General features: G+C 46.2%; 1 protein-coding gene across 1 annotated transcript; it reads right to left on the reverse strand.

Annotated features, from left to right (window-relative positions):
- Window positions 1-177: 177 nt before the first annotated feature.
- Window positions 178-13059, reverse strand: grin3bb (glutamate receptor, ionotropic, N-methyl-D-aspartate 3Bb). Its single transcript, XM_081708038.1, has 8 exons — window positions 12815-13059; window positions 10677-11832; window positions 10203-10348; window positions 8911-9026; window positions 6143-6294; window positions 2250-2414; window positions 1875-1942; window positions 178-1600 (listed from the first exon to the last, which is right to left on the reverse strand). Exons 1-8 carry the CDS (start codon window positions 13057-13059, stop codon window positions 1063-1065), a joined length of 2586 nt encoding a protein of 861 aa, XP_081564164.1. The 3' UTR covers window positions 178-1062.
- Between the last annotated feature and the right edge of the window lie 2207 nt (window positions 13060-15266).

The following is a 15266-nucleotide window of genomic DNA, read 5'->3' on the forward strand; positions in this document are numbered from 1 at the left end:
AGCAGTTTTTGCCTAATATTCTGGAGCTGTATGTAAACTCATCAGCAAAACATCCTAAACCTTGGCATATTATGGTTGTAAACAGCCTGGTATCCTTTTTCTAAAGAGTTCCTTCTTTGAGCATCATGTTTCAGATTGCTAGATCAAGCCCACTGGAAGAGAATTCTCTTGAACCAAATAACTGTGTATAGGGTTAGAACCCAGGATGAATCAAATCCAATATTAAATAAAATGGTCACTTGCCTTTTAAAATAACAGTCACGGGCAGTGACCTAGAAAAATCAACTGTGAATTTCTATTAACATGTGGACCCCTGAGAATGGAAAAAAGACATCATGATTGTTGATGAATTGTTAGTTCTGTCAAAAGAATGAAATGTAAACCATTAAATGGATCCCATTTACAGACCAATTCATGATCACAAAACTGAATTCTGTTATCTAGCCATTCTTACATTACACTTTATTTGTGGAAAAAAAACCCCAATTTGATCCATTTAACAATCCTATACTTCCAGATGGAGAATACTGGGTAACTGAAGAGGATCAACCCAGCAAAGTCTTTGTTTTTGACCTCCTTTGTCACTCTGAGGAATCCAGTGCTCCATATTGTCATTTTGCAGACTCCACCACAATATCAAACAAAAATGAAATTGCATACAAGAGTAAATGGTCCTCTTAGGATATGGAAATCTAATTCTGTGCATATTCTCCAGTGGTGCATACTTTTAGTAGTGTCTTCAGAGGACTGGATCGCTCTAGCCCTCAGGTCTCAAGACAATTGGCCTACATGGCTCAGTTTCGTTGTTGGGGTTCCATACAAGATACAGACGTTTCTGAAACTCTTGTAAAGAGGCCACATAATGTCCCATTACCATTCTCATGAGCAAAAACAGTGCCTGGGGCTCGATGGTGCCATAGCATGAAGACTGCAGAAGGTCCCAGGCATGAGTTAAAGCCTACTGGACAGGGTGGATGTCAACACAGGAAGCCTTCCGTCCTTCATTGCATACGTTTCCTCCACATGTCCACAGCCATGTCGGCACTCCATAAACCGATAGCATCACCTTTTCCCCTCTGAGTCTTTGACAAGGGAACGGCAGATGGTAGCGGTGACTGTGGGTGGAGCTCCCGGGGTGACCAGGGTAACGGCGGCAGCTGCCCGCTCTTTGGCCAGAGCCGTCTGAAGCTGCGCCCGACGAGCGAGCGCCTCCTTTAGTTGTCCGCGGATCTCCTCGATCTTCTCCTGCAGTTCCTCCAATTCCCCATTCTTGGGAAGGGTTGCTAAGCCGGGGAGAGACGACGGGAGCGGTTTCGTGGGCTGTAGGGGGGCCGGCCCGCCGTTCTCACATGAACGTAACAGCTGATTCCCATCAGGGGCGGACCCGGAGCCCGAGCTGGAACTGGAGCCGCCCTGACCCCCTTCTGCCACCACTCGGGCCAGGAGGCGCCGTGTATTGAGGGTCTCCAGGTTGAAGTGAACCCTCTTGTTGTCTTTAGGCTCTTTGGCCGTCTGTTTGCTCTCGTTGTTCCACTTGGCGAAGGATCGTGTTGGAGGAGGTGCTTGAGGTTGTGGGGACTGTGACTTTTGAATATTACAGCTAAGGGCAAGAGAAATGAAAATTAGTTTTGCTATCAGTATTTGATGCCTGTCTTGGCCAGACCTGGTCTGGCGGGCCAGAATTCCCTGCTCATACACACCTACTAAACCTGGTCATTAACTGTTGAGTTGGTTCATGTGTGTTTGAGCATGGAAATCACCAAGCTTGACTGCCACAAGAAGGTTTGAGGCAAGTTGTTTAAAACATAAGGAAAGACACAGATAATCTCAGGTAAATCGAAAGGGAAATATGCATTCTAAAAATAAGCCAGTGCCTTTTCTCCGCATTTGCCCTCTGCCGTTTCACATCCTCGTACGTCATATTTAGAGCTCTGTGGATTTTCTGCAAAACAGTCAATCAGAGAGAAATTAAAGCAATCTTCGCTGTTTTTAATTTTCAGATGATCTAAGAGATTGTAGCAGCTACTCTGAGTACAGATTTGTCCTCATAAGAGCTACTATGCTTTGTTCATGTGATGACCCACTAGATGGCGATCTTGGAAATGATAACCATTATTTTAAAACCTGTTTATCTTATAAATATATATAATTGTCCAACAAAATGAAAAAATCAATATCTGGTGCCTTTTAGAGTAATACCTTACAAGGTACAGCATAACCATGCCTGAAGATATGCTACTCAGTCTCACCTGGCTGGTGTGGAGCCAGTATTTAAATTTCTGCCGTCTGCGAATGTGAGGCAGGACCAGGCGATAAAAGGCGTGTTCTCCTGCTAGAGTGAGTAATGCCCCCGCCACACCCAGACACAGCAGCACAAACAACCCTGAGAAGTGACGAATGCCCATCTGCAATGTCTGGAGAAAAGAGCAGACACATGCATTCAAGCTTTGTTTAATTTCAAAAAGAAATTTAGCTTCCCCTGTTGCTGCAAAAAAAACAAGAATTAAATAGCTGTCCAACTTTTATATCCAGGTCTGAATGAGCTTGCAAACACATGCGTGACATAAGCCAAGGCACAAAAGGCACGAGTTTAAGATTACACACACAGCCAAGCGCGGGCTCAGCTCTCTGCTTCGTTAGAGGGCATGAAACCTAAAATCCATTTGAAAAGTCCCCTTTGAAGTCCATGTATGTGCACGGGTTCTTATCCCAGTTGGTCAGTAGGGGGCACTGTATTCATTTCATTTTGAGGGCTGTTGAGGTCTCACTGGCAACACAGGATTCGTGCAAATAGGAGTCCTGTGTGCTCCCAAGAACTACTTTGACAGTGAAAGAATCCTACTGACTAGAACTAATTAGAATTGCAGAAGAAATAATCTTGGTTAATTGAAATAGAAACTGCAGTCACATCAGTCGATGGGGGGGGGGGGGGGGGGGGATACAGCTCACCAGAGGTCTAGCATCTTAAAATGGACCAAATAATCTCCAGACCATATAGCATGTCATTTCAGTACTAAATTACAGATGACATCCTAACTATAGCACAAAATAGCCTCCAACAGGTAATTCTGTACAGAATTCAAGAGCGAAATATGTTCTTAAACATCAAAGGCTATTGTAGAAGATTGGTTTTAGAAAATGTTGAAAATATATTTTGAAAATGTTAAATATATCTCAAAGACACAGACTGTTAAAATAGTGTCACATTTGTACCTGCTGGAAATGACTCACAACTTGCACATAAAGAATGTAAGAAGAGTGGTGGAAATCTCCTGCTTGCTGTGTTGTCTTGGGTTCTTTTGACCTAAAAGGGCATCAGGTGAGGACAGTAACAGCAGGAAGTCTGAAGAAGATCACCAACTTCCTTCCCTCTCAAGGGTTCCTAAGAAGTCCGCTCTACTCAAGAGAAAGCCTTTCACATATCACTCAGCACCGCCTGATCAGGATTGGTCGGTACTGCAGTATTCCGAAAAGCCAGTTAGAAAAAATCCTGATCTCTTTGGTGAAGTGGTGTGGTCTTAAGCAGTGAGAGAGGTTCGGGGTCCACTACTTCACTGAGGCTTCCAGCTGAGTTCCCATGCAAAATCAAAGGTTTTTACATAATGTTTGTGCAAAGAATATATATTTACAAATGTACAATAGAGGTTAAGAAGACTCCCCCCAACATTTACAATGTTGTTTACATATGCAACATTCTAAATACAGGTTATAATGTACAGAGATGTCTCACTGCAGGCATTTCCATCTTAGCAGTTAAGTACAGTTTTTTACAGCTAGCTTATAAGCTTGTTTAGCTAATGCCTCATTCACCATGCAAGTATCTTCAGTGTGCTCCACTGACCTCTGCCCACTTCAACAGCCCTTTAAGCAGAATGGCCTGATCTACCAGATTCAGGTAAGTGTACACTTCAAAGTTAAAATCTTGTTTGCACACTTTCCTCCTCTTTGTGTATTTTTGAGAAACACGCTCAGTCATGAAACATATTTAGACATTATAAAATCAGGCAGGACACTCTAGAATGGTCCTCACTTGTGTCAGGTCACATTTAGAAAGCAGGGACGTTTTCATCACCGTTGGCAACCATCAATCCAAGTGAACCAACAAAAATTTGTGCGGTTGCCCTAGGCTGAATTTTTGCACCTCGCCTATTCCACCTCTATATACAACCATTAAGCCAAATCTAGCAAGATAACAAAACTGCTTATCAGACTAATGCAGACGACACCCAGATCTGCTTTGTTCTTTTGCCCAGCGGCTACGGCCCCGTAGGATTGCTCTGTCATTGTGTAGAGCACAGACAATTGAATGTGCAAAAATTTTGTGTAAATGCAGAAAAAACACAGATAATATTTGGACCAAAGAGGAAAAACTTACAGGTCAGTGCTTACATCAACTCCAAATTTGAAATCCAATTTCATAGTATTGGTGTTCAAACAGACTCACATCGTCGCTTAACTGTCTAAGCAAGTATCTAAAACTGCATTGTCCAACCATCAGGCAAGAACTTCCCAAAAGCCCATTAAACAGCTGTGAGTCATTCAGAACGGTGCCACTGCTTGGCTGCAAGTGCAGAGATCTGAGCAAATAAGCCCAACTCAGATCCTTCCATTCAGCTCCGCAACGGCGCGTCTACTTGTGTATGAAATGCTAAATGGCTTTGAACCAAAACATGTGTCCGACGTGCTTGAAGGAAAATGACCCCAGCAGTCCACTTATGTCACCAGGCACTGGCCAGCTAGCTGTGCTCAAAATTACACCCAAACATGGTGGGGATGAATTCATCTGGGAAACAGATGTGCCCCAAATTCAGCCATTTTTACATTCCCAGATAATGCACTGCACTTCTACATCCAATTTTTCATGTACTTTTATTTAAAATGTTTTGTCTGCTTATTTTGCCATGTTTGATGAGTTTTGTTGAATTCTGTAATGAGTTTATCCATGCCTGTTTGAACTACCTGTGTGAAATCAGAGGCATTGTGTACCTTTCCTTACCTTCTCTGTCACGCTTTGTTAACATGGCTCCCAAGATGCTCAGATAACGTTTTGCTGGCAAATACAGTAATTGATCCATTTAAGCTCATAGCTGATGCATGATCTCATCAGTTTGATTCAAAGCAGTGCATGTCTATTACAGTTTGAACAAGCTGCTCGCACACTACAACCCATCTCTCTCATTCCAACTCTGACACTACATCAAGCAGGAAGATTAAAACTGAAATGAGAAATAATCTTTTTCTCTAAGGCCATGGTCAATTTCCCCAGTATTAGTAGAAGCTCACACTAAAGCATACTGTGAAACGTGTTTTTGGAGAGAACGAAGCCTTCAAAACCCCAGTATTCCTCCCGTTGTTTTTGTGGTACAAATGTTCAAAATCTCTTGGTGTCATTCTGTTATGAACATGTCAAAGAATCAGTGAGTTCTCAAAGTGTTTTTTACTCAAGAATCTTCTGAAGGTTTTTTTTAACCTGATCCAAAGCATACCTCTGACAGCCTGGGAGATAATGATACAAGAGAAATGGCTGAGGAAAATCAATATGTCGAAAGAAATGACTCTCCCTGGCCACTAAAGGATAAGGCACATGATGCACAGGTATGAAAGTTGCACTGGAAAAGGTGGGAAAGGAAACATACTCTATTGGCTTTATGTTTAAAAAGGAAATCCTGCTATTATTGAAGGCTGTTTCTAACTTTTTGTTTAAGTTCAAAAGGTAGAACTGCATTATGCTTTCTACTATATTACCAGTTTTTCTTTGAAAAAAAGGCAATTAAACATCAATTAATGTTGCAATAACATAGTCTAGCGGTTCATGACAGAGGGTCTATAGTTTAAATCTGTTCAGAAGAGGGCCATGTTTACAAGTTAACCTGTTAGTCATCCATGAATATGTTACAGGATTTAAGATAATAAATGAGTTCACAACAATAGGATGTCAATACGTGTCACATGGCATTACCGTCTCAAGTAGTCAATGGCAGCTGAATCGAGGCTATAATACTGGAGCAGAGCGAAAACTCTGAAAAGAGTTCAGAGCCCTCGTCCGTTGAGCTACTGCCACCGCTCATTCAGAGGCTGGTGTTAACAATACGGAACAGGTCACAGCAGCATTTGGCTACGCGTCGGAGCCGGACATCCTCACCTCTGTCACCGCAAAGACCCTCTTCCCGCAGGGCACCACCTTGTACCACTTGTCGTGCAGCATGTCCATGTAGCCGTCTGATTTGTAACGGCTGATGAACTCCGATATGTTGGAGCTGAGCGGGGAGTTCTGGGGCAGGCCGATGCCGTAACCTGTCAACAGATCAGCAGTCAAATCAGGCAGTGTGCCGGCGAGCAGGGAGCTCAACACTTTATATTCTAGCCTGGGTGTGGGCAGTAAAGGTGAGTCAATGACATGACGTTGGGGGGCAGAGGGATAGAGAACCACTAGCATGTCCACTGGGGATTTTCCTTGGCACCTTTTTAGAAAGTTTGGCCCAATCAATACAAGGGAGACTACGCTGATATGCAGAGTCTGTGATGCGCACGCGGTCCAATCTGGGGCAAAGCTCAAGTGTTTGTGTAATTAAGCTCACAGGTTTGTGTTATAAAGCTTGTGTGTCTGTTAGAAAATCTCAGTCATCTGTTTACCGTTTTGCTTAGATGCCACTAATGAAAAAACGCAAATGAGATCTGCTGGACAGAGGACAGCTCGAACCTCCAGCCTAAAAACAAAGAGCAGGAGGGGGGAGGGGGGGAGCCAAATATCTGAGAGGCGGAGTATCCAGGGAAACAGGGCGAAGAAAAAGCAAGGCGATATCTGGCCGCATCCATTACAATAATGACATGAAGTGTTCGTCAAAGACTACCCCCCACCAGCCTTGGCTGCTCAGAGTGAGGGATGAGTTATGTTTTGTGCAGGGCTTAAGAGCTCTTATTACTGAGACACCAGCATCCCGGATGGAACACAGGTATGAATCTTATTCAGTCAGCAAGTTGATGCCCTCAGCCTCCCTGGTGTGCAGCTGTCAGTCATGTTGCCTGACAGATGCCCTGCACACTCTAACATCTTTTCTTATCAGACATCAACACACACACACACACACACACACACACACACTCAGGGCAGTTGTCCCCCTCAACAAAACCAGGCCAACCTGACAAAATGAACAGAATTGGCTCAAATGCGGTAGAGATTACTGCCACAAAGGCAATTAATTATGTACCACCGGACTTTTAAAACCACTACCTCACCCAAGTGTTTGTTACTTTTTGGTAAATGTATTCGTTTTTGTGTGCCCATGTCTAATGTTTAAGGCTTGAAGTGGACATGCAGCTGAATTATAGTATGAACACATGCCCAGAGGTAGGATGGCAGTAATAACGCAGCTCTCTGGGTTGAATAAACAATGTGGCAGAGAGTGAGTCAGCACTGGAGGCTGAAAATCCAGACACGGTTAACGAGAGAGGATCCTTCAGGTAAGGTGCATAATTAACAAAGGGATGAGAGAAGGAGGAACAGGGAGTGGTCTGACTGAGCCAAACCCCAGACAGCCCTCTGTTTGTCTCCAAGAAGCCCATCAGGCCCATAAAATCGAGAAAGCTCAAAGTGGCTGGCCGTACGGTGGAAAAACCATTTTTCCACCCAAGCCTGGTGCTGCTTCGGTTTGTCTCCTCTCCCCCAAAGCAACGCGGTGGAACTGCGCTCCGAGCCTTTAGGCGAGTGCTGTTGTGTGAGTGAGGAAGCAACCCGGGCTCTGCTGCACAGCCTGTTCGTGCCTCCAGAAGTGAACGAGCAAGTCTCAGAAAAGAATCTCTGCCAGAGCTTTTTTTTAAAAAAAAAAAAAAAAAAAAAAAAAAAAAAACACTACAAAGCTGGTGAGCTGTGAAATATGCTAAGGAGTTTAAAATGTGAAAATATGCAGGGAAGCACCTCCTTTGCCTGCACACACTCTGTCTTCTCCTTCTAAAAATAGGGACGTACAGCTCAACCTCTAAGTAGACTTTGGAGCGCGAGAGGAGGCAGAACCTGTCTCGGGTCCACAGTTGACCCTGTTCCGAGTAACCACTACTGCAGAGATGCCTTCAAACACTTATGGAAACTGAGCAAGTGCTTTGAGGTCATCCATCATGCCTTGACTTAGTTCAGGAATTCCTTAAATATTACTATGCCCTCACCAAGCTGAAATATGTGCAAAATCTTTGAACTAACAATCACGTATATGGGCTTCTAGTAACAATTGGTCCACAATGGTGCTTTAATATTGTAAAGGGCATCTTTGGAAAAGCTTTGGAAGCCTTCTTCTATTTGTTCTTCTTATTGTTATCATTGTTGTTACTGCTTACAGCGCATTTCAATTCTGTACAAACAGCACTTCAAGCACTTCTGCTCCATGGAGACAAAAGTGCCAGCGAACTGTAAGCCCCTGTCCACTGTACATTTCTGCATATGCTGAGGCGTATGAAAGGCATTTTTTTGTCTTTCAACTCACTTTCAGAGGAAATGAAAGGGGTAGCACGTCAACACTTGTTGAAGTGTTCTCCCCGATAGAGTGCCCTTGAGTGTGTGGTTTGGGGAGAAGCGGCTGTGATGTTGAGACCTCCAACGCATTAACCACCAGTGGAAATAAAGATAAGAACTTGACAGAGTTGCCACTCCTGGGCATACTGTACACCTTAATATGTATGTTTTCTCTCATTTTAAAACCACATGGATGGAATAAATAGTGGTTATTTTATGCTCTGTACTGCTATTTTTCCTTTTGTAACAAACATTTTTTCTCTTTGGAGCATTTGTTGTATAATAGAACACAGAATGATATATTGAAAGGCAGCCCTCTGTGCAGCTATGCTGAATATTACATTGCGGCACTGTGAGAGGGAGCTTGTGCACTGTGAGGAATGCTCCGAGACGAAAGTTCACCCGACCTTCAATAGCGAAGGGTTTGCCGACTGTCAGCAGCTTGCAGTCCGCGTCGATGGACACCTCATAGTCCAGCAGCGCCTTGTCCATGATGAAAGCGTCAAGTTGAGGGGGATCTGTCCTTCACAACACAAAGAGAGAAGGGTTATAGAACTGCATGCAGGCGCCCATGCGATTTTCGCTGCTCGGCCTGTGACTCCCCGCGTGTAGGACATGGAGTCGCCCTCATTTGTCCAGACTCGGATCAAGTGTCAGACTAAACGAGATGTACAAATAACACAACGACGTCTGAGGAGAAGGGGAGCAAACGAGGACAGCCATCTTGTTTCTGACCACTTGCTGAGATAAAGAGAATAGCAAAGTATTAGTTTTGCACCAAGTAAACAGCGTATGTTTGTGAAGTTTTGGATCCAACACTTTATATGACAGTTATGCAAAAAGGACTGACCAAAGGCATTTCCCACAAAATATCATAATTGAAGGCAACAGAGAATTTTACATGGTACAATATTTTGCATAACAACCTATTTGGTTGGGTCAGCTGAAACCACCAGACATGGAAAGAATACATAGATTAATACCAATTTGGCATCCAGCTGGGAATTCTTCAAGAAGCCAGACAGTTTTTATTTTTTGCTTCAATTTTAATCACAAGTACAAGATTTTTACTTAAACTGAAATAAAACTTCTTAAATTTCGTGCTGTAATCCCAAAATCAATACATCAGAATCAATCAATGCATTTATTTTTTAAAAACAAAGATGTATGTCCCACTGTAAACAGAGAGATATGCTGCACCTTCATCTTTTCCTGTGTCTCATACATGCTATATCACTTGGTTTCAAGACGTTGCAAGGAAACCCTTATGTTGACAGTATGAATAGGAAGAAATCTGGTTGCAAACAAGACTTTCCTAGCTATCTATTTTTAATATAAGCCTAGACGAAAAAGCACACCTATGCATGGACACAGACATGGACATGTAGAAATACTCTCTGAATGTCTCTCCATCTCTCTCTGTTTCTCACACGCACACCCCAATTTCTGTATCAATATGACAGACATCACCCCTGAAGCAAACATCTCTCCAAGCAGACAAAGCTGTGTATCACCAGGGATTCCAAGACCTTCTCTACTCATAGAATTAGAAATACCAAGAGGGTACCAAACAATACAGTACGACCCATAAAAGACTATACTACGCATCTGGGAAAAAAATCCTTTATGGAAAGTTTCAACAGAGACACAGAAAAGCCAAGATAGGAATGGCTGGTCTGCTAGAGCCACGACCTCTTACTTGAGTGTTGCGACGCCGTCTGGGGTGGTTGGCTCGTTGAACCTCCTCATGTACTCGTGCATTTCAGGGAAGCTTTTCTTCATGTAGTCCTCTGCACTGCTCTCTCGCACCGTGCCAAAGCGGAAGCCCTGAGACGGGTGATGGAGCTGGGGACACAGGCAGACAGGTGGGGAACAACCCGTCTCTGTCCTGCACCACATGGGCTACCTGATACTCGATGTACAGTAATGCTTCATCTGTGTAACGGCTTTAAAAATTCCTAAGACACACATAACATGACTGGCAGGCATTGCAGGCAACCCTAGGAAGTGCCATGCCTGCATTCGTAAAAAAGCTATTTATGTGATGGGTATTTTAGATGTCCTTAAGTAGGGACCATCAAATAAAGTGTTAACCTATTTACTATCAGTTGTCCAGCAAGCCATGCAGCACAGCTGATGTTATTAGGAATTAAATGTCAAATAAAGAACTCACTTTGGCATCGTGAATGCCCGAAAGCTCTTCGAAGGTCTTCTCTCCGACCATAACCGCAGCAAGGTTGGCCGTGTAGCTGGACAACACCAACAGGCAGAAGATGGCCCAGAGGTTCATGAGGAAGCGTCCCGTCCAGCACTTGGGCGTCTTGCTGGAGACGGTGCGGCCGAAGAGGATGGCGTAGCACAGGTTGAGGGCGGACGAGTAGGAGAAGACCTTCATCCGGTTCCGCCCGTGCGGCGTCATGCCGAAGGGGCTCTTCCACTCGTAGAGCGTGAGGAAGAGTGCGGTGGTGTGCAGCGCCACGAAGACGCCCACCCACATGGACCAGTGCAGGGGCCACATGAAGGCGCCGATAGGCGCCGCTGTGTCCTTGCTCCGCACCAGGATGCCCAGGCTGGTGGAGAAGAACGGGCTAGTGAAGTCTATCACCTTGCTGCGTGCCGAGTTGATGCTGAAGCTGGTGACGGCCATGTCGGCAACGCCGCTCAGCAGGTCGCCCACCAGGCCCGTCCAGCGCCCCCCTTTCCATGCGCCGTACTTGCCGTCGCCCACGATATACAGGTCGAACTCGAAATCCATGTCCTCCGCCAGTTTCTCCAGCAGGTCGATGCAGTAGCCGTAGCAGCACCTGCCGTGGTCAGCCGGCAAGATCGTGCCATTCGCCTGTGCTCGTCTGGTGAAGAGACGGTCCAGCGTCTCCGAGCTGTTGGTGCCGGCGTCCAGGCAGTACTGGCCAGCCGGGCAGCTGCCATCCTCATCCACGTCCCGCGTGAACACAAACGGGTGCTCGACCAGCGTGACCACACGCACGCGGCTCCCCGCCACGGGGAGGCCGGAGCGCCAACGGCCGCCTTCGCCACCCTGCCTCCCGTCGCCGCGATGACGGGGGGGTGAGCCCTGCCACACGCCCTGCTCCTCTACATCCAGCCGCCCGCCCTCCCAGCTGCCCACTGTCACCCAGGCGGGCTGGCCCAGGGCGTCACGGCGCAGGCTCCACACGTGCACACGCTGCGTGGTGAGCACGCGCGAGGCGTTGCGCCGCACGCTGACCTGGCCTGTCAGCCCTGTGAATGACGTGTTAGAGAGGAACCTGTGGAGGAGAGAACAGACATCAAGCTGCTCAGCACAGAACAGTGACAAAAATAAACTTCCACTAGGAGGAAGACAAAGCACCAGGGGTCAGGCGTGTTCATAATTCTCCTGCACTTCTCTTGCAAAGCAACCAACTGGTGTCAGTGATGGGATTGGCCTGCGGTTAAGCATGTCTTATCCGTGCCAGCATTTGCGATAAATCCCAAGGCTCCAGACAGGGGACGCCCTGGAAAGGGGTTACCTATCGGGATGACTGACACATCCTGGCTCCCTTCTCACTCCAAACCTCAGGAGTTGCTTTCAACGGGCAGCATATTCGGCTGAGAAACTCCCTCTCCCTTTAGTGAATTTACAGCGGCTCGTCTGTCCGAGCTGAGGCTAGGCTTCACAGCTCCGGTCACTTGAGGGAAGGCGATGCTCCGGCCACGCTCCAACATGGGCTTGGAAATGAACTACAGCCATCAAAGACATGGCTCCTATCCAGGGCTGATGAACAGCTTCATAAAAAGTTACAGGGGAAAAAAATAATTGGAAAATGCAATTTGGCCTGAAACCTTTATGTGATTATTTTAGCTGACAGAGACACCTGACTGCGCCCCATGTGGGTGGCTCTCACCGAGATCATTGCGCTGAGCGACAGTGCATTTATAATGGCTCCTTCTTGTTAGGATGGCAGGTAGAAATAGCTGAAATCCGACCCACTCGCATCCACAGCCAGGGCAGAGAGTCCTAATAGGACTAAATGATTACATGCTAATTACTCCTTGGCTATTTCACAGCGTTAACAGAAATTTAAAGTCACTACTTTGTGTACCACTGCAAAAATTTCTGAGTTATTTTGCACCCTTCAAAATCGATTTGGCGAAATAACAATGCCAAATGAAAGGACAACAGGTCGCGCTAAATGTCGCGATTGGCCTGCTGTCTCCTGGTGAAGCTGCCTGTACTGTAATCTCGTCCATAGGCGATCGGATCAGAAAGCGATTCGGTTTATTGACGATTAAGGTGGCCCAAACACTCCCGCGGGCTATTGATCCACCTGCCCCCCACCCCAGTCGCTCAGCACGCTGCGGTTCAGTCCGGGGCCGGACAGCGCCCTCCGCTCACTTCCGCTGTGCTGCGCTGCCGAACGGTCACAGTTGTGCTCGCGGGGCGAGACAGACAGGAATAGTGGAAAGCTGCAGCGCGCTGATCTGCGCAGGATCCAGGCCTGCCAGGACGGGTTGCTGTGGGCGCTTTCGATAAGAGTGATCCACTCCTCATGGGAAGGCAGCCGGAGAAAACTCATGAATACAGCTTAAAGCTCCACAACACGAATTCCAGCTGGGAGCCTGAGAGCCACCAAACTTTTCAGCAAGCATAAAAATGTAGCCCCGCTCTTGACCTTACATACATAGACCTTTTCTGATCTTACATGTATATATCCTCCAATATATATTATAATACTATATAATCTCACTGGCCTATTAAAAGGGCAGTGAGATGTAAAAATTCAAGGGAGGTCCATCCATATAGTTCAGTTCTCATTAGGCCATTTATTTTCAATACCCCATGAGCCAGACAGTTAATCACAGTTTGTTTAGCAAATCCCATTTGCCAGCATGGCTAAATGCCAGAGGTTTTGCTCCTTTCCTAAAACAACAGGCAACCCACTGGAAATGTAGACTGATTTCCTAATAGGCTACTAGAGATTCTACCTTTTTTTCTCAAGTGCTATTTTTCCTTGCAGGAGTGTTTTGGGGGGTTAAATGAGGCATGCATCAGAACGATGAACTCTGTAAAAACAAGAGATCAATGCATCATTTTTGTGGAAGAATGTCCATCAATCTAACAGTGCATTCGGCAAAGTCAAATAATGGGCCAATTTCTATATAACTTTCAGCCCAACTTCACAGCTGAATGCCTCGCGGGTGTTTTAGGTGTGAACTAGTGCCTGCAGGCAATTTATTTGGTGAATGAGCAGCTTGGCTACACATAAACTTATTTCAGACGATCATGCACTGAAGGGTAAAGACACTCGCCTGGCAATGTACTGCCCAGATGACGGCAGTTCATGTTTGTTGGGCTTGTCGAAGCAGTTGACCATGTTCTGGATGAGGGCCAGGTCTGGTCGCACAGCCGTGGCAGCGGTGACAGCCCGGCCAACCAGCTGTAGCGCGTCGCGGATGTAGAAGTCCAGGGGCTTGTGGTCAACCTCACCATAGGCCAGCAAGCCCAGTGGCAGGCCGATCGAGTGCAGGGCGTCCGGGCTCAATGGGTATCCCATGATCCAGTGTACAGAGGGCAGAGTGAGGCCCAGCTGGTGGGCCCCATGCAGCACAGCAGAAGCACACTGCGGATCCGCCCCGAACAGCAGCATAGAGGCAGGCGGCGCCTGCTCTTGGCCGAAGCGCTCGGCCAGGAAAGCCGACACGTCTGCCGCGCCTGGCGTACTGCCAGAAAGGTCCAAGGCGGCACGAAGGTGCCAGCGAGGGTCCCCGCCTTTGGCCACACCCTCAACCACGCCCCCTGTTTCGCCACCGTGAGGCTCCAGGAGCTGGAGGAGGCCAGCTTCCTCCCAACCCTGGCAGAGCACAGCCATGCCCTCCTCCCAGCCGCTCCGCTGAAGCACGGCCAGCAGCAGCTCGGCCAGCCCTGATGGAGGCACCCGCGTCACCATCTGCAGGTGGAAACGGTTCTGTGGTAGAGACAAAAGCCAGAGTAAGCCACATGACTTAAGCTGCCACTGTCTTCAGTCAGTGGAGAACTAGGCACTGTACTCCTCTCAGCAATGCACTTTTTTCTGCATGGTAAAGTTCTCTCAAGTGGTGTCAGCATGGAAAAATAATACAGCAGTACAGGAAATAAAAGCTCTGTATGAAGTATACTACAGTGTATGGTGAAGTTCAATTAATTTCATTTGATTAATAATTTTCTTCAATGTTCAATTAAAAATCTAAATGTATATCAGCTGCTTTACTTAGCAACAAATTACAGTGCAATTCAGTCCTACCCACAACTTTTATCACACCGTATTAATATTACTTTTACTAAATAAATAAATTCATCAAAACAGTTACATGAATAACCCGTAACTTCCTTCCGATGGTCAGACATACTGTAGTTACAAAGGTGTGGTAAATGTTCTGTTTCCGTGGGGCACACTATTACTACTGATACAAAAGGGCCTAGTTGATTCAATCACCTGTCGGACAGGTGCATTTGGTAGGCCACCAGAAGCAGGCTACAGTGATTGTATGGGGGATTGCTATTCATGGCCTGTCTTGCTAGATTTTCCCAGCAGGGCATAAGCCCACCTGACTTAAGCTGTTTAACCAGAGCTGTTGGGATAAGAACATCTCGATAAAGGAGGGCACAGAGTCTTTGATATCTCTCAACACTTGGATGGTAAAAAACCTTCCAATCGGATTTATACAAATTTGATATTCATGTCCAGATCTCATATCAAGGCCTGGTCAATACCTGGGGGAGCAGCTTAGAAGAGCTATTCAATCA

Source organism: Electrophorus electricus, chromosome 26 (genome assembly GCF_041902795.1).
Source record: "Electrophorus electricus isolate QZ-2024a chromosome 26, ASM4190279v1, whole genome shotgun sequence".
NCBI classification, from domain to species: domain Eukaryota; kingdom Metazoa; phylum Chordata; class Actinopteri; order Gymnotiformes; family Gymnotidae; genus Electrophorus; species Electrophorus electricus.

Bases quoted from the DNA above. Each gene is read 5' to 3' on its own strand.
- grin3bb (XM_081708038.1), bottom strand. From the start codon at position 13,059: ATGAGTTTTCTCCGGCTGCCTTCCCATGAGGAGTGGATCACTCTTATC. The intron at 9,027-10,202 runs GTAAGAGGTCGT...TGTGTTGTGAAG, and splicing joins GACGGCGTCGCAACACTCAA to GACAGATCCCCCTCAACTTG. The intron at 1,943-2,249 runs GTGAGACTGAGT...ACTGTTTTGCAG, and splicing joins ACTGGCTCCACACCAGCCAG to AAAATCCACAGAGCTCTAAA.